The following is a 26,401-nucleotide window of genomic DNA, read 5'->3' on the forward strand; positions in this document are numbered from 1 at the left end:
CAGAACTGGGATGAGGCAGCACGAGCCTGTTCCCAATGTTCTTCAAGAAAACTCTGCCTACTGCCAAGCTGTGATGCCAACTGGAGTGGCCACTCTGCCTGACCCCCATCAAGAACTTCTAAACTTGCAGGAGCCAGCTTCAGTTATCTAGGACATGCTAAATTCCTCTCTTTGCAATGGCAGGTTCAGACAGTGCACAATTACAGCAAATGTAGTCAGAATAGCGCAGACATAAATTTAAAAGAAAAAAAAAAATGACTCAAATGACCAAAACAAGTGGTGGGCTCCCCCATCCATCTACGGCTGGGAAATGACCTTCTGCCTTCAGTTGCTGCCAGCACTTGTCTTGCTGGCAAACCTCGCACCTTTTCTCTCGAGAAATCTGGTCTAGTGGAAGGTGTTGTCATCCATGGCAGCGGTTGGAACAAGATGATCTTTAAATCCCTTCCAACCCGAGTCACTCCATGGTTCTGTATTTCTAATAAGCTACAAAAGTATCTCTGGTGCAACACCTAAATATTCTAATGCACATAGGTAAATAAATACATGAAAAACTTGAGAAAATTTTTTATTTTGTATCAAAATTTTACATGTTTGTTCTAAAAATATGTAATTTAGTCAGGGTATTTTAAAAGAAAAACATACCGGAGTTTCAGGATGCCTAATAAAATAGTTATTACTCTAATATTTTTTTTTCCCCAAATCAAATGCATCATGGCTTAAGGACAACAGCAGGGGTTTTCTAACTATCATGTGGAAAATATTATTAGTGCAGAAGGCAGACTTTGCTGGTCTCTATAAAGCTTAGTTTAGTTTGGGGCAAGCACACACTTATCAGTACCGCAACAATTATATGGTGTAATCTACTATTCAAAACATTCTCTTCTAAAAGCGGATTTTGAGTGCTAGCTCAGTGAAGTGTTAGCTTAGTGAAGGACTCAGGAGATGCACCTCCACTTAAACTTAAGTCTAAATACATCATCTCTAAAGCTGCAAGGGCTGCCTAAGGGCACCTAAATTCACCAATGACTTCCCTCTTTGATCCCAATGCTACCAGTGCCAGGTGAGTTTGGGAGATGCTGGAACCAATGGAGGCAGGCATTCCTCATATATTTTACTATTTCAAAACCATTTCCTTAAATAACTTTTTTTTAGTTTGTTCTGATTTTTACTTTGTACCATAGTATAAAGTGTGAGGGTTTAAATCACAGCAATTTTTACTTTATACCATACAAAGTTGCAATACTGCTCTAATTCCCAACTATCCATGATGGACATGGTCCTAAAGCCTCCACTATATATAGCCACCAACAGCAACTCACAAAGCATCATGATGTATTTTCAGTCATGTTTCTGAATGCTAAAGTATCAGGTTTAAAAATATCTTTAAGATAAACATATTTCTATAGACAATCATCATCAAAAATGAAAGTAAGACTTTGGAGTAAGAATTCTTCTAAGAATTAAAATTTATCAGATAGTCTATGTTTGAAAGTTCAGCACATCTGCACCTGATACAGGCAGCATTATGGAGACATTGAGTAAAATGGAAAGCTGTTTTAATGTCTGAATAGTAGTATGCATTAATCTGTTAATAAATAATAAATATTTTTACAGTGCCTGACTTCTCTGTATAAAACCTGTGGCTACTACTGGTTAAAATGCATAATAGCAAAATATTTCTCTGGGTTGGATATAAATGTTTGTATTTCCATTAAGCCTACTTTTAAATGCCTATAAAACATTTACAGAGAGTTAAAACCACTATTTTCTTACTCTTATCCATACACAAATCACTGGCAACAAGACTAAGCAAAAGTAGCAAAACACCTGGGAAAGCTTTCAAAGTATCAGAAGTTCAGGACTACATGCAGTTCAGACAAGCATTCACAGAACAGATACAGCTTTTGTATTAGTTCTGCATAGGAAATCAGTAGGAGCCAATATAATCCCCATTTTTAATAACTGAGCTGGCTGCTGGTAGAAGCATGTGCTATCAGGTGTCCAGGCAAGCTGGAGTTTTGCTGTATGCTCATTGTTGTCCATGCTTTAAGCTTAAAAAAACTTACAGTTTTAGTCATATCACACATAACCCTAATTTATGGTTTTTTATAGCTATATAATAACAAAAATTACCTTTTCCACATTTAAGTTCCATACATGTAACTTTTCTACTTATTTTTTTCCTTTCAGTTTTCTTTAGTGATCTTGAAAAGGCAGTGTAGTTCTTTATCTTTCAGAATCCTTATATACAAGGCATAGATAAGCATATCTCAACTTTTAAAGACTTTTAGGATCTTCAGATGTAAAGCTTTAAGAAAAAATTATCATTCTTGCATAAAAGTAACCTCAGAATTTTGAGCCTGCAGCAGCCAGCTGAGTTACAAGCACTTTTTTTTTTGTGTGTATACAAAAATAACAAAGGAAGTACTCTCTCAAGCTCGGCAACATATTACCAGAAAAACCCATCTCTATGACTCTATCATGGAATTTGAAAAGAACAATTCACCTATAAAACTGTATTGAAATATAAAAAAATTCTTACAGCTAAAGTCAAAAAAAAAAGGTTCAGCTCCATCAATTTGCTGTGCCACCTTCTTATCACAGGTGCAATTTCCAGGTACATTTAATGTGTTATGCTGTGAATACTGAGGAAACACTAAGGAATTGTTTTCAGTGTATTTCCTTTATCTTTCCAGGTTCAGACTACGTACCAAAATGAAAAAGCTAAATTGAAAGTGTGAGCATGATAATGAAGCATTTAGTTCCTCGATAAGATTTCATAATAGAAAAGCCCCTATGCTCAGGTAGGTACCCATGTAAAGGCTGGATTCATTTTGGCATTAGTACTATGTATACCCCAAAGTTAGTAGCATGACATAATTTTGGTCAAGAAAATAATAAATTGTATCTGTAAGAGCCATCCCAGTCATAATATTAATAATTATTATATTAAAGAATCTACAGCCAGGTTTGTCTCACACAGTGTAGCTTTTGAGCATATGAAGATAATTCAACTTAAACTGAGTCCTCAATGCGGGGGTCAAGCTCAAAGTCCCACCACAGAAGCTGACAACCCTTGCCCAACTGCTCTATCCAACAGGGTTATCTCCTCCAAGACCAGCACACCTGACATTTGTGCTGTCAGCTGCTGTGGGGGCCTGCAGTTACAAGACCCACTTTTCCAAAAAACGTTACTTCTGCCAGTGAGATTTCTCCCAAAAAGGCTGTTGACCCCTACCCTTTCTTCCCAGTCCATCAGTACCATATGGGTACACTCTGAGTAGATATTGTTCTCCTTGGTTTTTTTCCTCATGGGGAAAAAAATAAAACACGGCCACACTAACAAAGGTGTTTACAGATTGTTAAAACAGGCTTTCTTCTCCTATTTACTGGTAAGAAAAATTATTCCAATTTCTAGGTGTTTGGGAGGCACTAGAGAATACAGTGATGCATGGGCATTCCTCCGGGACTAAAGTATCTACTCACAGGATTGTAAGAGAACTACAGACTTACCTTGAAATAGAAAACTAATAGTAATTAAAATGCTTATTAAGCCTACTTTTTATCTTGAAAACCAACAAATGCTGCAGTAAATTTTTTCATTATGAAATGTATAAAGAACTTACAATTTGGCTTCTCAGCTTCCCTGCACTGCTACTCTGCTATTATAAACAGATTTATGAAACCAGTCTTTTTTCAACAGATTCGAGTTTAGCAGCCATAAATAACCATGAAAACCAGTAAAATAAACAATAAAGGAACTAGAAGGAGGAACAAATGACAGTCATGACACTGTCCCGTACTACATTTAATCCCCACAGGTAGGTAGTCTGTTCTTGAAATAAATCTTCAAGATACGTTTCTCAATGCTTTAAGAAAACAATTAGAATGATTTATCAGCAAAACAAAGAACATCTGTCAGTGCACTACAGCATTGCATGGAGTGTTCCAGAGGAGGTCAGCATCTGGTTTCACTCTTGACATGGTTTTATATTCTGTATAATCCCCAATCCAAGATTTCGCAGTCAAGATGCATTTTGCATGTGTTCAGTCTCCTTACATTACTGTGCAGTGGCACTTCTGAGAGTGGATATAGTTCCTGTAATCAGCAAGCTGCTTCAGGTACAAATTGGAAGGCCATCGGTGCATCTCTACGAAATTGCGCTCCTCCACTAGACAAAGCAATAGAGGAACTAAATGTAATATGCAGACATACAGCATAAGTGCACAGGCTGCAAAGAGTCTTTTAAAATAGGTTAAAAAACATCAAGGATATAAATACAATAAGAGAAATAAAGATGAGTGCTGTTAATTTTGCACAAGCTCTGCTATAGCCCAGACACACAAGTTACCACTCGATGTTACGTTACTATTAGTTAGCAATTAACAAGTTGGTTTGTTTTGGTTTTTTTTTTAATTAATACAATACTCATTAAAGAGAGCAGAGAGGTATTCCTGAAGATGTACATTCTTTGTATCTAGAGGATAACCATGTGTGGTAGTCAATTGCAAGGATCTTTCAATGCTGCAACACTATAAAAGAGAGTATGTTAGTTCTTCGGGCAACAGTTAGTCTTAGGATCAGTACAAAATGCAAGCTGAGAAGTACAGATAAGAATTCAGCAAGACTTTAATCTCTTATTGTATGTGGGTTTTGTCACTGACAAAATCAGGTAAAAGAATTTTTTAGCCATATTATTTAGATGAATCCCTTTTGCCTTTGCAGGAAGATGCATTTTCATCCCCCTACCCCAGATTTTCCAGAGTCAGCCTGCAGCAGTGGCTCCCAGTCCTTTGAGGGACTCAGACTTTCTAGAGTTACACATCAGGAAGCAAATACACTGTTTTGGAAAATGAGTATCAGTTCCCTGGAAGAAATTAGGTTTATTTACTTGAATGGACAATAGTTGTTCAATTTCATGAGATCTGCTGGAGAGCACTGAAAGAATCCTATCTTGTTCAAGGAAAACTGTAACAGTTAAAAAGAATGTACTAAAATGACCCATTGCTTTGATTCAAATGTACAAAGTAAACAAAATCATATAGATAATATGAAAGGGTTGGCATACAATGTCCAAACTGTTCCAGTCAATTCAGTTATGGATGGGAACCTGGCCATCAGAATAGGAACCAGAAACAGGGTGATGAAGTGCTGGCTCTGTCACTTGCTGGTCCCGCAGTAGGACGGTGAACCATCCCACTGGAGTAGACTATATAGCCTAAGGAAACCCTAATCATCTTCTCATGCAAAAGTGGTTTTGTCCAGAACATCACTTTTGATCTAAGCAGAACAGGAAAACACTTACTGTTTCAGAACTAACAGATAAATTACCTGAAAGTTCTTGAAATTCAGGCTTTTGACTGAAGATGAGGTAGTTAGTGGCAATAAAATGAAGAAGCCACGTTGAAAGGCAATCAGAATTGTGAAACTGTGAGAAGAAAGGAAACACAAACAACACGTAATGGTAGCATGTCTAGAACAACCACTTCTCATATGGCAAAGTATTTCAAATTTTCCCTGTCAATATAGCAATTTATTAAATAAAGTTTTGACTGTGGGAGAAACCAAAGGAGAAAACATTGATGGAAATATGGAAACAGGCGAAAACCCGAGAACTAATAGGAACAGATATTATTAAGATCTTTAAAATCTTGGCAATTAAACAACTAATTAGAGTCAACATACATATTCTTATTTGATACGTACAACACATACCTTAGCTTTTTTGAGCAAGCTAACAATACTGAGACTGGTGGATGCCAGTTCCCTGCTAGGCATGCTCTGGAGCTGCGTGATAATATAGAGCTCACAAATATGCTGAAGTCTCATTACTTGGTACATCTCTGCACAGATCAACAGAGACATAGCTTGGAGAATACTGGCTGAAAAACAACAAAACATGTATTTACATGTATTTTACCTTTCTGACAAGCTGATTAAAGCTACTTTTCAACAAGTCATCCTTTAAATACATAGCAACAAGCACAAAATCAAACTGCTGTTATCACCTTATTTTTCAGTACTATAATTTTAAGCTTGCTATATCACCTTCTTTTTTCAGGTAAGCTATTTCATTAAGGAGAAAAGAGTGTTTAGAACTTTTCAGTAGGTAGATGTAAAAAATTCGTGTCAATATCCTGTATCTTGAAGATGCTGAGTCAAGTGCTGCTAATCTACTGAAGTTATGACTGAGGATTTAGTTTTCCAACTTCTTTTTCATAAAAGTACTTCTATGATACTTTTACAAGAAAATATAGTAAAAAGGTCAAATACAAAACAGAACAACCACGTCTTTTAAAATATATTATGGTGGTTGCAAATTTGAACTGATGGACAAGGAAATGTTAGGCTGTGTGAAAAGAGAAACCTATAGTAAAACTAAGAACAAAGTAGAATTATTACAAAAGAAAACAAAAGAAAAATACTTGTCACAATGTTATTAATTCATTCATTATATTAAGGGAAAATCAGCTGTATTTAAATAATATTTCATACTTAGTATGTAGATTTTCTTCTCATAAAAAAAGACACAGGTTAAGACACAAAGAATATTTTAGCTCTATTTTACTCCAGTTGACATACTTTTTTTCCTGGTTTTACATACATCTCTGTGTATAAATAAGTAAATCTTGCCATTTGACCTTGTTTATATGAAAGTTAACTATGTGCATGTTAAAAAAATGACAATTTTGAAATAAAACACAGAATGAGGACTAGAAAGCAGTATTATTGTGATGTAGAAAGAAAATTCCAAATATTGTAATGGATTAGGAATGAAACTTCACTTTTTTGAGTCTTGCTATGTAAGTACAAATCAAATAAATAATTTTTTTTAGTAATATTTGTTCTGCCTACAACTGATTTTAGTTGAATAAGACTGATTTGTTTATTCCACCATATGAACAAGTTCTCTTTCTTGAGACATTGCACATTAAAATACTGGCATTTTTCACTGGAAGAAATGCTGCTACATTACTCTCTATCAATGCCCCACTGTGGAAAAATGAGTCACAGGTATGAGTCACAGGTATACATGTATTTTAAAATTTTCTTACCTGGGCAGCAGGAGTCAGTATAAAGGTACTCCAGAAAGGAGAGGAAAGTGTCTTTGGAAACCCCATACACTGGAACCAGGGCACTATTTGCCTCTAAATAATTACCATTAAACATAGCTGCCATAACCTCACAGCGAGCCACCAGAACTGCCCTGTGGGCTGGTACAGTTGCACCTGCAAGACACAAGATAAAAATACACAGTGATTTTATATACACAGAAAGGTCTTTATTTTAAAGCTCATGCTGTCTTAGAAGGTCTTCACTTCACTGAACATGATTAAAGTGTTTGAAGTTAACAGTAACTTACAACATACTCACTTCACACCGGCCAAGATGATCACATCTACCTAGCAGCCACCAGCAAACAAAAGGGAATGCCGAATTTTTTATGACAGCCTGCTCCCAACACCAGAGGCTACAAATAGGGCAAAATTTTATGCCAGAAATGGGCTTTCAAACACCAAAAACTCTGACACCACTGTACTTGAGATGTCCTGTGCTTGTGCAGGTGGCAGCATGAGAAAGAATAGAATAAAATAAAATAAAATAAAATAAAATAAAATAAAATAAAATAAAATAAACAAAGTAAAAAATAATTAAACAAAAATGAAACAGATTAAACTAAAATAGAACTGACAAAATAGACTAAATCAGTTCACAGTAACTGAACCTCAATTTCACTGTGCAAATATGCAATGCTATGAATTGTTATGCAAATGTTTGGATTTGATGATCTTAAGGGTCTTCTTCAATCTAAATCATTCTATGATTTTATGAGTAATCTGTGTTCACCAGTACCTCTTGGTAAAGAACGTGTGTACCAGAAGAATTACACAAAGCAGAGAAAGGCAAATTATTCCAGATGGAATTCCACTAAGTCCAGGAAGTAAGTAGAAATTTAACTGGATTAAGTATTTTGCCTCAGTGAATTTCCAGATGGTTGTCTTAGGGAAAAAAAAGGCTGATGAATTTGTCCAGAAATTTATTCACTTTGTATTATTTGCAAGTGAATTCTTTGCTTTACTGCAATACTTGGAAAACCTAGTGAGGTCAAGAGCCATGTGTGGTAGAGGCCTTACAGACTCTTCATGAAAGTGTTGCCAGCCCTGACACTCAGAATGGTGCAGAGTCTAGCTGAACTAAGAAGTCCTGTCTGTGCTCAAGGAAGTGCCAAGCAAGTGCCAGTCAGGACAGCAACTATAATGGAAATGAGCTTTTACAGTTCCATGTAAATGTTTTAACCAAAATTATAATAAACAGATTAACTGACATGCAAGATAAATATATTGGAAATACTTACAAAGAAGTTTTGTCTTCATTTTCTCTTTAATCACAACACTGGCATCAATCTAATTCTTTGGAGTCATCTGGCACTTCTTAAATTTTTTGTTCTATTTCTTTTCCCCTGTGCTTCTACTTCCAAAATGCCTAAACTGCATACAAAATGTATATATTTCTATATGGAGAGAACACTTGTTTGTGGTCATGACACAGGTAATATGTATGTTGCTGCTGAGATGTAGAATACATGCAGTTCTGTATGTGCGTGTAAATGGACATCTACCTGCTAATTAGGAAGTTCAGTCATGTTATGGGTCTTAACACAAACACAATGAGCTCCCATTTCCCAAGGCTCCCGAGTACTTTTGTAAGCTAGAAAGCTCAAAGCAGTGCTCAGTATTCAAGAAATTACTTGGCCACTTACCAATTTGTCTGATCAGGACTTAAGCCTTCAGTTTCTTAGTAGTTATTTAATTTTAATACAGTTATTGTGGTTGATGAATTAGAGAAAAAGGATTGGAAGATGTATCAAATCTTGGAAAAAACACATTTTACTAGTGGACACACATGCTTTTTTAAAATACTTTCCAACACATTCATTTGGATTTTTTCTGTAAAATATATAGTGTTGTTCTGATTTCATCAACTTCCCACACAGCCTCTTCCAGGAGTGGGACACTGAGGTGAATTGTTCATGTCACTGCACTCAACATCAGTACTGTCCTCTCATTTTCAAAAATATTTTTGTGGGGTTTTTTTCTGCACATTAAATAGAACACCTAGAAAGAATTTCCTTGCCCTTGTGTGCTTATACTTGAGGGATTAATGCTTCCTAAGTGAAGTATTTAGATATAAAGTTGAAAGCAATTAAACAACTCTCTAATTCCAAAAGACTATTTCTGCATGAAGGGTGACAACTGAGAAAATCATTAAGCATTTTAAACCCATCTCATTCTTATTCACACAAAAGCATGCAACACATTTCTCCCCCCTCATCTTTCATTTTAAGGATGAATACATTTAATTTCCAGAAATGACACTGTAGCATGTCATGCAGTAAAATGTCGTGGGTGTTGATGGCACCAGATCTGCAGGTCGTCAAACCCCAAGAGGTGTACGTGCATTGCTGGGTTGCCCATGCTGCTAAAGCCTGAGGAAGCAATTCCCTGTCAGCTTCTGGAGGGACAAGAAAGGCAATCCACAGCCAGAAGCAGCCTGAGATGCTCAGAGGGAAGGTGGAGTCAATAACCACCATCTCTGGTCTTTTCACTGAGGGCAATGAGCACAGATGTGGAGACCACAACTGGCCAAAGCGTGATGCAGGGCAGAACCCTTGAATATGTTCCAGTCCTTGTGTGGGTGGGAACAGGAGTGAGATAAATATAAAATAAAGTAAACTAAAATAAAATAAACCAAAATGAAACAGAATGAACCAAAGTAGAATAAAGAATAATAAAACAAAACAATATAAAACAAAGTAAAACAAGATAAAAAAACCCAAACCAAAACAGAATAAACCAAAATATAATAACAATAAATCAAAATAGAATATAATAGAACAAAATCAAATCAAGTCACTGATGCTGTTGTGCAGTTCCTGGTTTAGCCTTGCTGCCTTGGTGCTGTGGCACTGCTATTCCTGCAGCACATCCCTCATTTTATTAAGCCTCCAAGGGGTGCATGTCAGTCAGGGAGGTACAAAGTCTACCATGACAAGCAAAGGCTATTCATACAGGCTTAGCCCAGATAAACCGCGCTGATAATGGACACTGCTGCAGGGCATCCACAGGGACAGGCTTTCCCTGCCTTCCACAGTGATAGCAAATTTCCTTAGTTGTGATGCCACAGAACACTGTGGCCTCCATGTCCCACGGTCTTGCAGAAGGGATAAAAGATAAAGGCTGGAGTCACAGTGGTGCCCACGCCAAGGGGAACAGAGGCGCCTTACCTTGTATTTTGAAGATGACATCAGCTAGGACAGGTGTGTTGAAGAAAAGCCTGAGGGAAGTATTATACAACTGTTTTATCTGGTGAGACCTGCAGTCCTTTACAGGGTTTAGCTGAAAAATAATCGAAAATAAAGCACTGTCACGTGTAGTTGCCCACAGAATTAAAGACTACAGGACATCATTTATATGGGGAAACTACACAACAGCCTCTCTCACGCGCATTCCTCTGCAATCACCTTTACCATCTATTTCCCTATTCCCTACAGTGAAGCAGCTCCAAGGGGGCTCTGTCTCCCACAGTCACACCCCAGCTTTCACACTGTCCTCTCTGATATGTGACGAAACTCCCTCTTCCAGCACCTCCACACAGGTGTGGGTACCTCAGAGTTTCCTGAACTCCCCTTTTCCACACAGTCCCTGTTCAGTCCCAACGCTGCAGTTACACAAGGTTTGAGGACTCTGGGGGGAGCAGGGTGGGACACACTCACACATGTCCGCCCCCAGCATGATGCTGTGCACAGATACAAGGCAGTTGAAAGTTTTTGTTTCTTGATATTGCCCTGTTATTGTCTCCACAGAGGCAGGGGGAGCTCACAGGCTGGAACATACACTTCTCTTACAGTATCTGGGCATGCCAGTGTCGAGACCCTCCAAAACCCAGTATACTCCCAGTTAGTTTTCAGTTTTGGTTTTCTTACCTTCAAAATGGAAGCTAAAGCTGCCAAAAGGAACAGCATCAAAATCACATTGCTAGACTGTGAGAGGTGGAATTCACAGGAGGTTGAATTTACCGTTAAAATATTAAATTATTATTTATCATTTTTAAAAGTTATAAAATTACAATTCTTTTTTTTTGCTTTCAAAGAAAAATGTTTTAATGTGCAATAGCAGTAGTCTGAAGGCATAAAAAAAGAACAAAAGAAACAAGGACAACTCAGGTTTATTATCTTGAAAGTTTTCAGTCCTTTCCAAGTCCAAAACTATGTATGTTTTAGTTGCAGACACTTAGGACTGGCAAGCCTGCAACTGAGCAACCAAAAGCTTAAAACAGCTCAGTAACTTTTTGATCTTTATTTTGTGTTATCTCAAGAGAGTCTGAGATTGGTTCCAACTTAGACAGATGGAAATACTTTGAGCAAATTCTATATCATCAGGGAATATACAAGCTCCACCAGCAAATGACTGTTAAAACTAGCTCTATATTGTAACATTTTCTTAACAATGTGTCAAAAATTACATTTTACTGTGAAGTAATCTACTGAATTAAAGATATAGGCAGCTTTCCACATCACAGCACTTGTAAGAGAAACCACCTCTTTGGATCTACTGCAGAATCCCAACTTTTGGCATATGTTCAGGAAAGCAAAGCTTTCCTGGGTAGCCTCTATTACATGGGAATTAGCAACACATAATCATATTGTCAGACAATGTGCAAAGCTGTGAATACAAGTAATCCTTTTAGAATACCCACTTGTGTGATTTTTACTGATTACATTAATTCTGCACATTGCATCAGCATCTCCACGTTTCTATGCTGTATGTGCCTGCAAACACCAACTGACGACACACTACAGGCTGTGTAAGCCAAAATCACTTTAAAACAAAGACTGACAAGGAAACCTTGTCTACAAAATAATTTTTTAAGACTTAAGTAACTAACAGTGACCCCAAGGCTGTCAGATGTACCTTCCCTGGAGTTTTCAGGATGCATTTAACTTTCTCAAGCACTTGTTCAGTTTTTTCTGCATCCTTCAACTTCTTTTTTACATCCTCTTCTAATCGTTCCCACTGGAAAGCGCCTGTAACAAGACCAGGAAGAGATGGATTATAAATCAACAAGGCACAGGCCTCAGTAGGCAAAGATGATATCAACATCAAACAGATCCTGCAGAAACCTTATTTTGTTGCACATAGCTCAGCCAAATGTGGTCTTTAGGAAGGGCAAGATACACTTCTTGCACAATAGAACTTCCATGGTACTTTACAGAGTGCAGTCAAGTACCAACAGACTAGAGCATCTCGCTTTCGAACTCAATTTCTGAATTCCTCCCAGCTCAATCACTACATATTGCAGGTAGACATTCAGGAAAAAAAAATAAAATTCTCAAAGTTTGAATGTTTGGGGAAGTTCTTTAACTGAACTATGTAGTTCTGCATCTACACAGTTTCACACCTCTTGGGTTGACATAAAGGAAGGTAAAAAGTAAAATTAGTGCACACAAGGCAGAAGACAGAAGTTGTAATAGTAACAGACGAAGACCTCTACAAAGATGTTTAGCCTGGAAAAAAGGAAGCTCAGCAGGCTCTCTACAATCCTCTGGCAGGAGGTTGTAGCCACAGGGTCAGTCTCTTCTCACAGGTAACAAGTGACAGGGCAAGAAGAAATGGCCTCAAGTTGTGCCAGGGGAGGTTTAGATTGGGTATCAGGAAAATTTCTTCACCTAAAGGGTTGTCAAGCACTGCTGCCCAGAGCAGTGGTGGAGTCACCATCCCTGGAGGGACTTAAAAGATGTGTAGATGTGGCATTTGGGGACATGGTTTAGTGGTGGCTTGCCAGTGCTGGGTTAGTGGTTGAACTTGATAATCTTAGAGATCTTTTCCAACATGAACTATTCTATGATTCTATGATTCCAAGATACTGCACTTATCCATTACCTGCTGAAATTCCAGTTTTAATCCTCTATTCATGTCTCCAATAAAAAAGAACAAAAAAAATCCATTCACACTGAAAAACTTCTGTATCTGTTCTTTATGTTTGGCACTGTTTTGGAAAGAACTGCAGTGTACAATCTCTAACTGAAAGCTGAGATTCTTTCTTGTGCCTTCATAAGCCAGTTCTCATGTCTCAGCTACTAAGGCAGAAATACTTTTTATATGTCAGGCAGATATTAGTACACAAATATTGATCGAAATTCTTTAGAGTTGCAGCTCTAACACTGTAATTATTTGTGACCTTTTTTTTTTAAGTATTGCACTTAAAATCAGAATACATCATTAAAAGGCCTAATAATTCTTTCAACAAATATAAAAAATATATTCTTATGTACTCACAGGTTGAGTATTTTAAAATTTTAAAAATATTTAAAAATATTTTACAAAGAACAAACAGATATTTAGTATTTCCATTTAAAAAAAAAAAGGACAACAAAACAAACTTTCAGCTGAAGATTCCTAAGCAACATCTGAAAAGGCAGAAAAATATCAGTGCCCTTTTAATAGACATAAGGCATTACGTAGGTCACTGTCTGTACTGAATTCATAGCAAAGCAACATCACAGGTCCCTACACTCCAACCAGTTACCACCATTTTCTTCTCAGCAGACAAATTACTTGAGTTTTCTTTTACTTTTTCTCTCTGAGTTTAGAATATGCAATCATTCAAAATACTTTAAAAGCCTGGGATCTGAAACTGTCTCAAACCCTAGGTTTTTTTTGCAAAGCTTTTGAGTATTATTGATGTTAGCTTATGGACTGACTTAAGTTCAGTAGATCTGGACTAAAAACTAATGAAATTTTTACTAAATCTAGGCAACGTGCTTTTTTCATGTAGACGTTGTTCACACACAGGGTAGAAACATGGTGCAACATCATCTTGCAACAGCGAAGACGTGTTCCTCAGGTTGGTGCACATACTCCTTCATGAGCCAACAGCTGCACAGGAAAGGAGCAGCCAGACCTCCTCCTGGCACATACCTGAATAAATGAAGTGGAGGATGTCAGGGAGAGAAGAGCAGAAGACAGAGTCCTTCACCACCACCCTTACGGGCAGGACACAGGGTGGGGCTCCATGGGGGGCTGTGGAGGAGGCAGCTCCCGCCTCCACTGTGAAGAGACTCTGTGCCATCTGCACGATGGAGGCGTCACGGATGTCAGCGGGGCTTTTCACCCCGAAGAGCAGCATGAAGAGGGGGCTAACGGAGCAGAGGATGACCTTGTGGGCCTCCACCACTGTGCTGAGGTCCTCGGGGTAGAAGGCCACATCAGCGCACTGGCAGCCGCAGAGCAGGTTGTGCAGGTCCGTGTTGTAGTGGGAGGCTTCACCCTTCAGGATTGGCATTTTTTCTGTGAAAGACAAGAAGTCAGGCTGTAAAACTGAAGCAAGTGTTAACCGCCGGACAACTGAGCTGGTCAAATGAGGGACAATTTCTGAAAGAAGCATTCAATAAGAAAATTTCTTATATGCCATTTGAACGTCTTCAGTAAAATACTCTAAAAAGGGAAATATTTGTTATAGTAAAGTAGAAAAGCCAACAAATACTTAGTTTAATAGTAGGTGTCCATCCTTTCATGAACCCTCTTTAGGTAGTTAGATTACGAAGAAATCTTGACTGTGTATCCCAAACCTAAGGGGTCTGAGCAAATTTCTAGCATGTGTAAGAAACAACAACAAATTTAGAGGTAATTACTCGTCAGTAATTATTTCACTGAATAAATGCATTAGATGCTTATAAATCACATGCGGAGGCCAAATATCTCTCCCTTGCTTTATCTGCAGCAAATAAAAACATTACTTGATGATACTGTAGAGTAATAATTCATGATCTAATAACTTCTTTTGTCTGTAAAGCTTCCATGTAAAGCTTGTACTAATCCATGTTTTCATCATTTTATCAAGTCAATCAGAAAAACACTATTAGTTTTATCTAAAATTAACTAGAAGTCCATTGCAATGTTGCATATTGCCATGCAGTTCTCCCCAAAACAACTGAACCACCACTAGAAGATGATGTAACTAGAGCAACATAACCAGAATAGCTGACAGAACAGTTCACAGTAACAATTACGAATGTTAACTGCGCAAAGAGTGTGACACACACAATGAACAATAACAGGGATCAGACATCAGTGAGCACCTGGCTGTTCAAGCTGAGGTGGTTGGACTCGATGGCCCTTCTGAATCTTTTTCCTTTTCTTCATTTTTTCAGATGACTTCTGATTCAAACTTTGGATCATAAAATATTCCAGCTAAAACAAGAAATACGCACTTTTTAAAAAATTCTAATTATTTTAGAAGAACCTAGACATCAAATTAAGAAGCATAAGCAGGTAATGTATGCAGGCCTGAAGATACTGACACTATGACCAGCCACACAGGAGAGTCCCAACACTCCTTCACCAGAAGCTATCATATTTAGGTGGAATTAGCACTATTTAAAAGGCTATTTATTCAAATGATGGTGGTTAATTCTTGTGTACTTGATCTTCCCAGAAATGACAGACACAAAGATACAAAATTTAACAACCCCTGTAGATGCTACTTGTATCCTGTCGAGTGGAAGTGGTCCACTTATTTCACTGTGACATGGATTTCTTAAACCTTCCTCGTTAGAACGGCAACCTTGATACTGCAAATTCAGCTAGAAAGATAGAATCCTAGAATGGTTGGGCTTGGAAGGGACCTTAAAGACCACCCAATTCCTATCCCCCTGTCATAGGCAAGGACACCTTCCACTGGACCAGGTTGCTCCAAGCCCCATCGAACCTGGCCTGGGACAATTCTGGCAGGGGGGCATCCATAGCATCGCTGATCAACCTGTTCCGGTGCCTCACCACCCTCACAGTGGAGAACTTCTTCCTAATATCTAACCTAAACCTCATATCCGTGGGAACTTGGTGGAAGGGCTTGTCCTGTGCCTCCACTCACTCTCCAAAGCCCTGACATGAGTTGTGCACCTCCCATCTGTGCCATGCTGCTTCCATTGGATTCTCCAGTGGATTCTCACTCACCACTCCTCCAAAGTACTTCTGTATGTAGAAGTCATTAAGAGTGTGCAGTTCCAGATAAGTGGCTCCTAGTTCCTTTGCAAGCTGAACTCCCTCAGATGTTGTGACACAGTTCCTCCTGTCTGAAGTGCACAGGGGACAGGTGCAAGGCACTCCTGGGGTAAAAAGTGATGAAAAAAAAAAAAAACAAAACAATTTTGGTCAAATGATCTGGAATTCTTAGATTCCTAAATAATTGTAAAGATTTAGAGAAGAACCACGCCAGAAATGGAAACATAGTAATTTTACAGTAAGAAATCTGTAATTACTGACCACTCCCCCCAACTTCTTATTAATCAATTCAAAATACCAGCCTCTCTACAAAGCTCAGTATACACTACATTAGTATTACTTACTCATTTTGTTATGGTAGAAAAGTCCAGACAGACTTCCAGAAGCCAAGTTTGGTTTTAGCTTATGCTGAGGTCTTGTATTAGCCTGGAGGTGTTACCACTTATTAATGCCACACTTAAACTCATTTGAGTACTGTGGCCTGTCCATGCAGAAAGCACACACAGTAATGGAAGGGGAAAAAAGGGGAAAATTTCTACTCCAGACCAAACTGTGATGGGTATGTACATACTGTGGAACATGATTCAATTACACATATTTTACATATATTTTTTTGAAACCAAAATAGGTATTTTTAAGATTATGGTAGTAACTGTTAAAAAGCTTTTAGCCACCCTGGCTCAGCTTTGCTTAATGCAAGAACCTGCCAGCCATGGATGTGTTTTCAAATGTGCTGTCCACGTTACTGTCTTCTGCCTAGACCTATGGATAACATCTAATACAAGATTTTTTTTTAATGTAATTTATTTTAGCAGCACCATTTACCACTACAAAGGATTAAGATCGTAGTAATTTGTATGAGCAAACTGCTGTGTTCGCAAATACCTCCTAGAAACAGAAGAGTTCTGTGTGTGCACAGCAGTTTGCTCTGACAGGTCCCAGTGCAAACCGAGATCCAGCCCAATGTCTTCAATGGTCACATTATTTAGGGATGAAAATAGAAAAAAAAAAGGTGGAAAAGAAAAAGAAAAGAACTGATAGTAGAGTCACACAGTGTGATGCTATACTGTGCTTAAATACAAAGAGTAAGAAAAGGCATGGATGGGGAAGACAAACAATGTAGCCTTCAGAATGGTAGATTTATTACCCCCAAAAAATCAGAGCATAAAAACATTTGGTCATTATCAGTGAATTACTACAGGAAAGAAAATGAATATTTATTGTTATGTAGCTATTTAACCATCCTTTATCAGTCACCGAGCTAGAAGATCTATAAGTAGACCCTGGCAAAACTGAGCATTCCATCCAGAGAAGATGTACTTCATATAGCTGAATATTTCTATGTACATTATAAAATAAATCTCTACACCTACAACTATCATGTCCCTTACTCATTAACAGGAGGGGTGCTCAGAAACAATTGTTTTAATCAACTTATAAAGTAAAAGGCAAGTCAGGCTCGTGTTTTGCGTTCATTGCTTTAGGAAAAGAAAAAATTAAAAATCAGGTCCAGTGACTAAAAAGACCATGTGAAAGTCAATAAAAACACAATGGAAAAACATTTGGAAATATAGAATAAAGTTTTGCTCTGTGGGCATCTGTGGTACTCTTTCTGAACTTTAATTACCTGCTGTAGACAGGAGCTACTAATGTCTACCCAAAAGGTGAACATGCTCTCATTGCCCTAGTTAGCTGCTGGATGCTTGTAAGTCAACTCTGTCATTACACAGATGTGAGACTCTGATTTCCACATTGTTTAAACAGCCACAACAACAGTTCTAAGTATTCTGTGTAAAATCAGTTTGTGCTGTTCTCACAGCAGACTGGACAAGGCACTGTGTGGACAGGTAAAGCTACAACACAGCTACAGCATATCGACACCATAACTACCAAAACAGGTCAACTCTGTTGATGCAGCAGCATGTGACGCTTCGTGCTGCCTGAAAGGTTGGTGTGTCCATTCATCTGATGATATCCCAGGGAATTTCAAGGCTTTTCCCACCAGTTCTCCCGTGTTTGCAAACTGGTGTATACATATTTTAATCTCATACACTAGAGATACTTTATACCTGAGAGAAGACCAGAGAGAACTCTTAACCTTAGTGTTCATGTCATACATGCAAATACATGTTTCTTAATCTAAAGGACTAGATTAAATCCCCATGTGTGATGGCTCCACAAGAAAACTTGTTGCAGAGGTTACAGAAGGATAGGTTGCCTTTCATCACTGGAGTTAACTAAGCACAATGTTCTTGCCAATACATCAGTCTACAGAGCCATAATACATGTGCATATTACTGGTCCTGACAGACCAATTGTTTCTGTTAGCAACTTGGAAAAACAACCAGCTTCGACTGAAATTACACCATACCTAACTTCCAAATGAGATTTTAACTGTTGTTATAGGGGGCTGGATACATACCGTTTTTTCTTGCACCAATAGCAGAAATTATTACTGGAACTGAGCAGTGGTTTAAAGCTTTTTTTACCATTGGAACATAACTGTCCTTTAGTTCTTGAAATGAAGTCTTGTCATTGACAGAATATTTAATCACAATAATATCAGCTCCTCCAATGAGTCTGCAAGAGGTGTACCAGTCACTGGCAAATATATCCTAAAAAGAAAAAAATAATCAAGATTTTAGTGTCTATAAAGAGAAAGGTGAAATATTCAATATTCTTAATGAAAAACTTTACTGAAGTATTTTTGACAGATTAGCTCTTATTTGAAGACATACAATAAATAGCAGAATTAATATTTTGTAATATCCTTCTCTGGAGAACAAGTTGATTATAATACAAAATAAATGTCTTCTACGGATTCAGGAATTCTTCAAGAAGAAAAAAACCCAGGTTTTATCTTGGAATATTCTTTGCAGGAAAAAAGTTCATTGGTTTAATCACTTAACTTTAAATTTGTTTCATTTAGGAAATAAAAGCAGCTTCAGTGGTGAAGGTTTTCAGCAATTCATACAAAAACATTATCAATTACACTGTTTTAGGGAAATGTTCCACAGAACTATATTATGTACCTATGAACCATCAAATATAAATTTAATAAATTCAGTGGCATTTTTATATGCTTCATAAGGGATTCCATATAGCTTTAACAAGTGTTAATGTCTTCAGAATAAGGACTTCAATCACATATCTAAACTTTCTTCTTCAATTTCACCTTGAATTTTTTGTTATTCTGTGCTGTAAGACTTACACTCTAAAATTGTTTGATATCCTGTTAATTTACAACAGTGCTGTATCCATATGCAATACACAGTTATGATTTATTTGCCATGGAACTACAATTCCACAATTTCTGCTTTACCTAAAGGTAACTCAGAAATACCAGGGTATTTTTGTATGTAAAATCAATGGAAAATTCTTGACATAAATCTGGAACAGGTCCAAAAACCCGAAAAACAACTCAAAACCCCTGAAATACTGGCACCTCTTGGAACAGAGAAACCTGGTTTTGTCCTTCCAATACTTAAAGGGGGCTTATGAGAAAGATGGGGACAAACTTTTTAACAGGGCCTGCTGTGATAGGATAAGGTAGATTTAAACTAAAAGAGGGTAGATTTAGGTTGGCCATAAGGATAAGATAAGGTGAGGGTGGTGAGGCCCTGGTACAGGTTGTCCAGAGAAGCTGCAGCTGCCCCATCCTTGGAAGTGTTCAAGGATGGGACTCTGAGCAAACTGCTCAACCCCCATGGCAGGGGGGGTTGGAATGAGAGGATCCTTAAAGTCCCTTCCAACCCAAACTATGCTGTGATTCTGTGATTCTGCAGCAGCCCTGAACAGCATGAGGCAAAACCAGAAGAACTTGGGATCTTGAGGAAAAAAAATGGAAATCAGCAGTGATGAAATAAAGATTATGTGAAGAAGAGAAATAAAAGAGCACAGAAGAAGTGATTAAAGGGCAGGTTGCAAAGTTTGGGTTGGGGAGGATGCATATGAATTTTGAAGAACAAGTCACAGAAATAAGAGCATTAATGGGAGTCTAATACAAAAACGATTAGTCATATCAACAAGTGACGTGACTTCCATTGTCAATAAAACTATTTTTGATCACTTCAAAAGGGTCATTGTTTGAAATCTCACAAGGTAGCTGCAATGCTTTTAAGTACAAGAAGTAGCATGACCTTGACGGAAATCAAAGTCAGCAAATATTTGAATATTTGCCTAAACTGTCAGTGCACATCATTCCCAACTCAGGTCTTGCCTCAAGAAATAAGTCACGAAATAAATTATAATAGGCATTCCACTGATTTCTTTAATAGATATTCTTGTTCTGCAATAAGTAAACCACAATTAACGATTTATTGAGAACAGCTCTTATATGATTAACCATGTTGGCAAGAGAGCACTTTAAGTGCACTGCTCTTGGTATTTTCATTTTTGAGACAACTCAGTCAGAGACTATTATAATCCCAGGTTACGGGAAGTCTCAACTAGCATTTAGTAGAATCACGTAGGCTCTGTTAAGAATGTAACATTTACACAAAAATGCAGCTGTAGCACCTCTAGCAGTTAAGACTACCAGCTATAGTGCTTTGAGACAGCCACCTAGATGGGCACTTGCAGAACCCGATCACACAGGAAAGAAAAAACGGAGAATTTCCAAGGGACAGCTTTAGAACGTTTTAGCTAATGAAGATCCCAACAGAGAATTTTCAGTAGGGTTATGTACATTTAACACAACAAAGGATTAAGGGAAAAATACAATACAAAGCAAAAAATAGAATATTTAGCTGTTCTGTGTTGGCAGACAGAAAGCACGCCTGTTCCTTTGCAATTTCCTTCTAATTGTTTGTTTTCAAGTTAAACCAAGGTTTGCAACCACCCATCTCAACATAAGTAAGGTGTAGAGCACAAATACACAATAACTCTGCCACAGCTTCAAGCACAAATAATGAATGATGTTTTCGGAAACTTCTCACAGAATTTAATAGGTATTCTTTTACATGTAGTAACATGGTTTTATATAATTTATAGCTCCTTACACTTTACAATGGAGCTAAATCTCATGTTACCTAGCAAAGACTTTGGAAAGATTTCCAACGTTTCGGTCAATATGAACAGAGTCACGCCCATGTGAAGAACAAACTTTGCCTCTCTTGCTTAGTATCAGCATAAAACTAGTCCTGACCTACAGCAGAGGAGAGGGCTTCTGGATACCAAAGCACACTGAGTTGTGGCTCTATCCTGACACCAGCTCCACTAGCAGGAGAGGACAGGACACCAGGTAACCCACAAAGACAGACACACCTGCTGCTCTGGCCCCAGCTCTCTTCCTGGCTCTACATGGAGAGCATCATCCAGTAAAACTGTCCTGGAAGTCTCTGCATGCCCTACTTGACCAGTGGCACCCTAACGCTGTTCTTAGAATCACAGAATCGTTTACGTCGGAAAAGACCTCAAAGGTCATTGAGCACAACCATTAACCCAGCACTGCCAAGCCCACTGCTAAACTATGTCCCTAAGCAATGCATCTACGTCTTTTAAATCCCTTCAGGTGACTCCACCACTGCCCTGGGCAGCCTGTTCCTGTATTTGACAACCCTGTAGGTGAAGAAATTTCCCTGATATCCAATCTAAACCTCCCCTGGTTCAATCTGAGGTTTCATCTCATCCTATTGCTTGTTACTTATTGATGGGAATCTCAACAGAGAACGCTGAGATTCATGCATGAGCTTGATCACGTATAACAACACAGTGGCTGAAGAGGTCAATGTAACACAGGGAAAAAAACGTAAGAGGTTTGGCGGTTTTTTTCCTAGTGAAAATAATACTAATAGGAAAAGCAGTTGCGTTCTGGAAAACAAAACAATAAAAAGAAAATATGGTCATAGCCTCATATGATACCCTCATCCTTTTTGTACTGAGCCCAACTTTCTGTATTTTCATCTCTGCAAGTATGAGGAAAACTAGCAAAATCCTTACTGGAAACAGGAGTGCAAATATACTTCTTTGTTTAACTAGTAGGAGAAAGAAATCCTAGAGAAACAAGATGGAGGCTGTCACAGCTTCCTGAGTGTGCGTGTGGCTGCATGTCATAGCAGCTTTGTGGAGATCTGTGCACTATGCCACAAGCATGTATGTGTGTTAATCCTATCCAGAAGGATTTTACCAAATTTTTTGAAGTTCTGGTGGGGATGGACCCTAGTTTCCCAGGGTAAAGGTCAGCCATGGGCACATCAAGAACTGAAAACTGCAGAATGTGCCAACTCAGAATCTCAGGACACCCAATTTCTGCTACTATTATGCAGTTTCTTTATACCCTTACACACTAGATTTAACATCCCTTAAGCCCCTCCAGCAACAGTGGGTTATTTGCACAAGGCATCACTGAGACAGAGCATCTAGAGCCTCCTTCACTATCACTTTTAGAGAACCTTTTGTGCAAAAATGACAGAGGGAATTTCTTCAGGTGATGAGCAACAGTTCAGATTCAGGAATAACCTTACTTTCAGGCTCCATCTATGAAATTCCTATAGCAGCTCTTCCCCATCATAGTTCCTGCTTTTGGCAAAGTCCATTTCCCAAGTCAGGCATTGACAAAAGGAAAAAGTAACAGCACAGCTATGGTTATTATAATATGACCTTATTAATTATACTTCTGTTGCTATTCCCTCAGGACTTATTAGGAAAAAGCTTCATTCTTGCCTTGTGTGCCTCCATTCTACGTGTCTCATAATATATTCTTGCCATTAGCAAGTCACACTTCTCAAGATTTAATGTTGAAAATAAAGCCTTCAGAGGTACTGAAGACAAAATTTTTCTACAAAATCACATGATCCCTCAAGACAACATGTGCTTTGTTAGAAACGACTTATGAATGCCTTTATGAAATGGAAGCGAAATTCCTCACACAAGTGCCCTTGCAATGCCCACGCTCTTTATGAAAGCTACTCGTAAATGTCCCCAAGCCCACCCGGCCCAGCCCTTGATCTGAGGCATCAGCAATAGCAAATACTCTTTGTGGGGACAAGCAGCGCTTGGCCACAACATAGGAATGTTCCCCTGGGATCTCCCTGGGATTCAACAGAACTGCACTGGGAATATTGGAAAGTTCATCCTTCTCTAGGGTCCACTTACAGACCCAGTCTCCATTAACAGAGCCTTCTTCCCAGTGATGCTTTCCACACCACATACCAGAGCCTTCCTCATTTTTTCAAGGTTTCTCTGCAATTTTGTATCAGGTCTGCAGCAGGACAAATTTTATGGGTGTACTCTCTGTAACTTCCTAGTCCCCGGAACTTACTGAGTTAAGTAATCTGCAATACAGATGGAAGTATCTTCTTCAGAAATCCCTTCCCTGGGCTGACAGACACGTCCAGCAGCAGACTGGAACTCAAGCGAACTCACCCTGTACCACAATCTGCCGTACAAAAGGGTTTCCTCATGCACTGGGAAGCTCTACTTGGTAAACTCACATCCACACTGCTTTTCCAGACTGATGGCTGGGGAAGACAAACAGAGCAGCCGGGCACCCTGAAGTTTCGAGACTCACAGTTATCGCATGTTCAGTTGCCAAATATATGTCTGCAATTGGCTTGCCTTGATCAAATGATTTAATCTAGATGAGATACAAATCTTAAGTAAAATGAAGAACTTCCTTTGTGTTATGCTCAGATGATAACAGGTGGAAATAATGCAAGGCCCATAATAACACTACCTCTATATGTTTTGGTAGCCTGCAGCAAGGACCCTTTTTTATGCAGAAAATAACTTGAGGCGATGTCTGTCAACATTTTGAATGGTCCTGTACTGTTTCCCCAGGCTACCAGAAGAACAGCCCTGAAAGAACCACTGTGACGTAGCAAACCTCAAGCATTCAGACTATGGAAAATAGTCCTGTTCTGAAGGACACTGCTTCCGACATAACTCCTGCAGAGTCCAGTCTGCCTATCTGAGATGTCTTATACTAAGAGAAGAATGCCAATTCGTCCTCAACATTCCTATTAATATACCTCCTGCCTTCTTCAGCTAATAAAGGAAAAAAACGCAAGGCCTCAGTCAGCCTCAGTCAATAACAAGTTAGCTTCTGAAGAGCAAAAATTATAAGGAGTTGAAGTACCTAATTTTGTAGAAGGGCAAATACCAGTAAAACAATATAAAACAACATCAACTGTGTATCCAATCTAGGCCCTTTCTTCCACCTTGTCCAGCTATCCCTGTTTGCCTTTCCACCTCCCTTCCCATCCTCCATTCCTCTAAAACAGCCTTTGAAGTCCTACAGCCTTAATTTATATTCAGGAGATTTAACTCGTTATTGCGCTCTAGTGACTCCAGCAAACTGCACGTGCAGGTCACATGCAGCTTCACAGATTAGAAACAGGATCCCCCAGTCCATCTGAACTGGTGTCTGTAAGTGCAGTTGGCAAAAAGACAAAGAAAACAGAAGGACAGCTAAACTGGATTGTTCAGTTTCAAGACTGACAACTTCCAATTGTGTATTTCATGAAGCTGTTATGATTTCTGCAGATCCCAAAAAAGGTTTCCCTTACAGAAGAACAAAAATCACCCTAGGAATAGAATTATGGAGCTGAAACTTATTATTGTTTTAATTTCTAAAAGCTGCTAAACTGAATTTTTTTAAGGCTACTAAGTAGTCATTAAATATGTTTTAATTTAGATTATCAGTATAATTTCTTACACAATCACTGATCTGCTCATTCTCCTAACTACGTTATCTCCCTTACTAACAAAAGCGCTGACAACTTGCAACAGTGCCAAAATCTTTTTTATTTACCATCAGATAAGAGTAATAATGTTAAGATGTGATTATTCTTTGAAGGGAAGTAAAATTACTCCCCATACTGTATTTTGCAAGTTATCAAATCTTTTAATCTGTCATTTGTGTGAGCTGGAAAAATTACTGCATTTTCATTTTTATAGGAAAAAAAGGTTTACTTTATTGTTGAGAAGTATCTGGAGAGACACTACATGACTCAGTGTCACAAAAAGCCATTCTTGTTTACTTCTGGATTCTTTAATAATACAGCCACGAAACAACATAGTTGAAAATACCACCTTCCTGCAGGGGAGGTGGTCAGGGGAAACTTTTTGTAGCACTTTTGAGATTTTGCAGGCATTTACCTCGTTGCATCTTATATGTTTTTGCTATTTGCAATAATTAAAATATGAATAAAATCCCAAAACAATGGAAATTATTTAAAATTAGGATACATTTTCACTTTACTAAAACATCTTACAGTGTTAGGTGCAGTTAAAAAAGACTGAGACCAATCTCTTACCCAGACAGGACAGTCGTATACCACCAATCTGACATTTCCAAACACACAGGCTTGATACTCGGTGAAAACTGGGTTTCCAAAGTGACTGGCAGACAAGCTGCTGTCGATCTGGGAAATGAGAGCACTTCTCCCGAGGTAGCTCCAGATCAGGCTGGGCTGCTGGTTGTCCTCAGAAAAACCATCTCTTTCATTCCCAAAAGCTACAATATTAACCGACCTAAGATAAAAATAATAAAGGCAAAGTTGTGTTGACAAAGATGAAGGACAGGGATAAAGGGAAAGAAAATAAAATCCCCTTAAATCAAAACTAGCATATTAATCCTTCCGAATCCTCTTCCCTCCCTAGATTTTAACACCCTCCTGTAATCAACAGCGAAACACATACATGATCTCAAATCCAACAGCAGGGTGAAGAGAGCAAAGCGGAAAAGAAACCTGGAAAGGTCGCTTGCATTACAAATCCCCAGCGAGCTTGGCTTGTTATTTGTCGGTGTCCACGCTCAGCCTCGGTGCGGTGACCTCTGGGGCTCCTGCCGCATTCTGCGGACAGCCTGGAGAACCTGGTGCTGGCTGTGCCGGGAGATGGACTGCAGCTGCATGCAGCTGCAGCAGCACTCGCAGTACCAGCAGTGGCAGCTGCGGCAGGATCAGAAATGGCAGCAGGAGGAGCAGGACCCGCAGCCGAGGCAGCGCTGGCCGCGGTGCTCGGCGCTGCCGGTGACGGCGAAGCGGCGGCCCGGGCGGTCACGGCCATCGCATCCTGACGTCAGCCGGCCGGAGCTCGGCGGGGGCAGGGCGGGCTGAGGCTCCGCAGGGCGGGCTGAGGCTCTGCAGGGCCGGTGCAGCCAGGTGTGCAGGGCAGGGAAAGGCGCTGGAGCAGCGCGGGGTCCCGCCCTGCACGGAAGGTGGTGGTGTCTGCAGGACGCGCTTCTGCTGCCCCCCCACCCGGGGAAAGGACCAACATCCCCACCCCAGGTTACTGCCACTGCACCAGTGGAGAGACCTGTGACCATCACAGCCAATGGAGAGAGCAGTGTGAAGATCCTCTGTTAAAACATTTACCTCCCCCCTTCTTCTTT

General features: G+C 39.0%; 1 protein-coding gene across 2 annotated transcripts; it reads right to left on the reverse strand.

Moving 5' to 3' along the window:
* Positions 1-552: 552 nt before the first annotated feature.
* RHOBTB3 (Rho related BTB domain containing 3) lies at positions 553-26,039 on the reverse strand. 2 transcript variants are annotated; one of them, XM_050328409.1, is made up of 12 exons: positions 25,708-26,039; positions 25,323-25,539; positions 18,488-18,680; positions 16,018-16,169; positions 15,144-15,255; positions 13,984-14,352; positions 11,977-12,089; positions 10,290-10,401; positions 7,060-7,233; positions 5,720-5,886; positions 5,336-5,432; positions 553-4,175 (listed from the first exon to the last, which is right to left on the reverse strand). In XM_050328409.1, coding segments are annotated over exons 1-12 (1,824 nt in total). In that variant the 5' UTR covers positions 25,710-26,039; the 3' UTR covers positions 553-4,059. The 2 variants fall into 2 exon arrangements, with proteins under 2 accessions (XP_050184366.1, XP_050184367.1); XM_050328410.1 differs by having other exon boundaries at positions 25,758-26,038.
* Positions 26,040-26,401: the final 362 nt, after the last annotated feature.

Source organism: Myiozetetes cayanensis, unplaced genomic scaffold (assembly GCF_022539395.1).
Source record: "Myiozetetes cayanensis isolate MyiCay16 unplaced genomic scaffold, myiCay2020 scf4, whole genome shotgun sequence".
NCBI lineage: Eukaryota > Metazoa > Chordata > Aves > Passeriformes > Tyrannidae > Myiozetetes > Myiozetetes cayanensis.

What these genes read in the sequence shown, in the direction of transcription:
- RHOBTB3 (XM_050328409.1), bottom strand. An exon ending in TACTGACTCCTGCTGCCCAG is followed by an intron (nt 5,887 to 7,059) that starts GTAAGAAAATTT and finishes GTTGTTTTTCAG; the next exon opens with CCAGTATTCTCCAAGCTATG. An exon ending in GCTTGCTCAAAAAAGCTAAG is followed by an intron (nt 5,433 to 5,719) that starts GTATGTGTTGTA and finishes TTCTTCTCACAG; the next exon opens with TTTCACAATTCTGATTGCCT.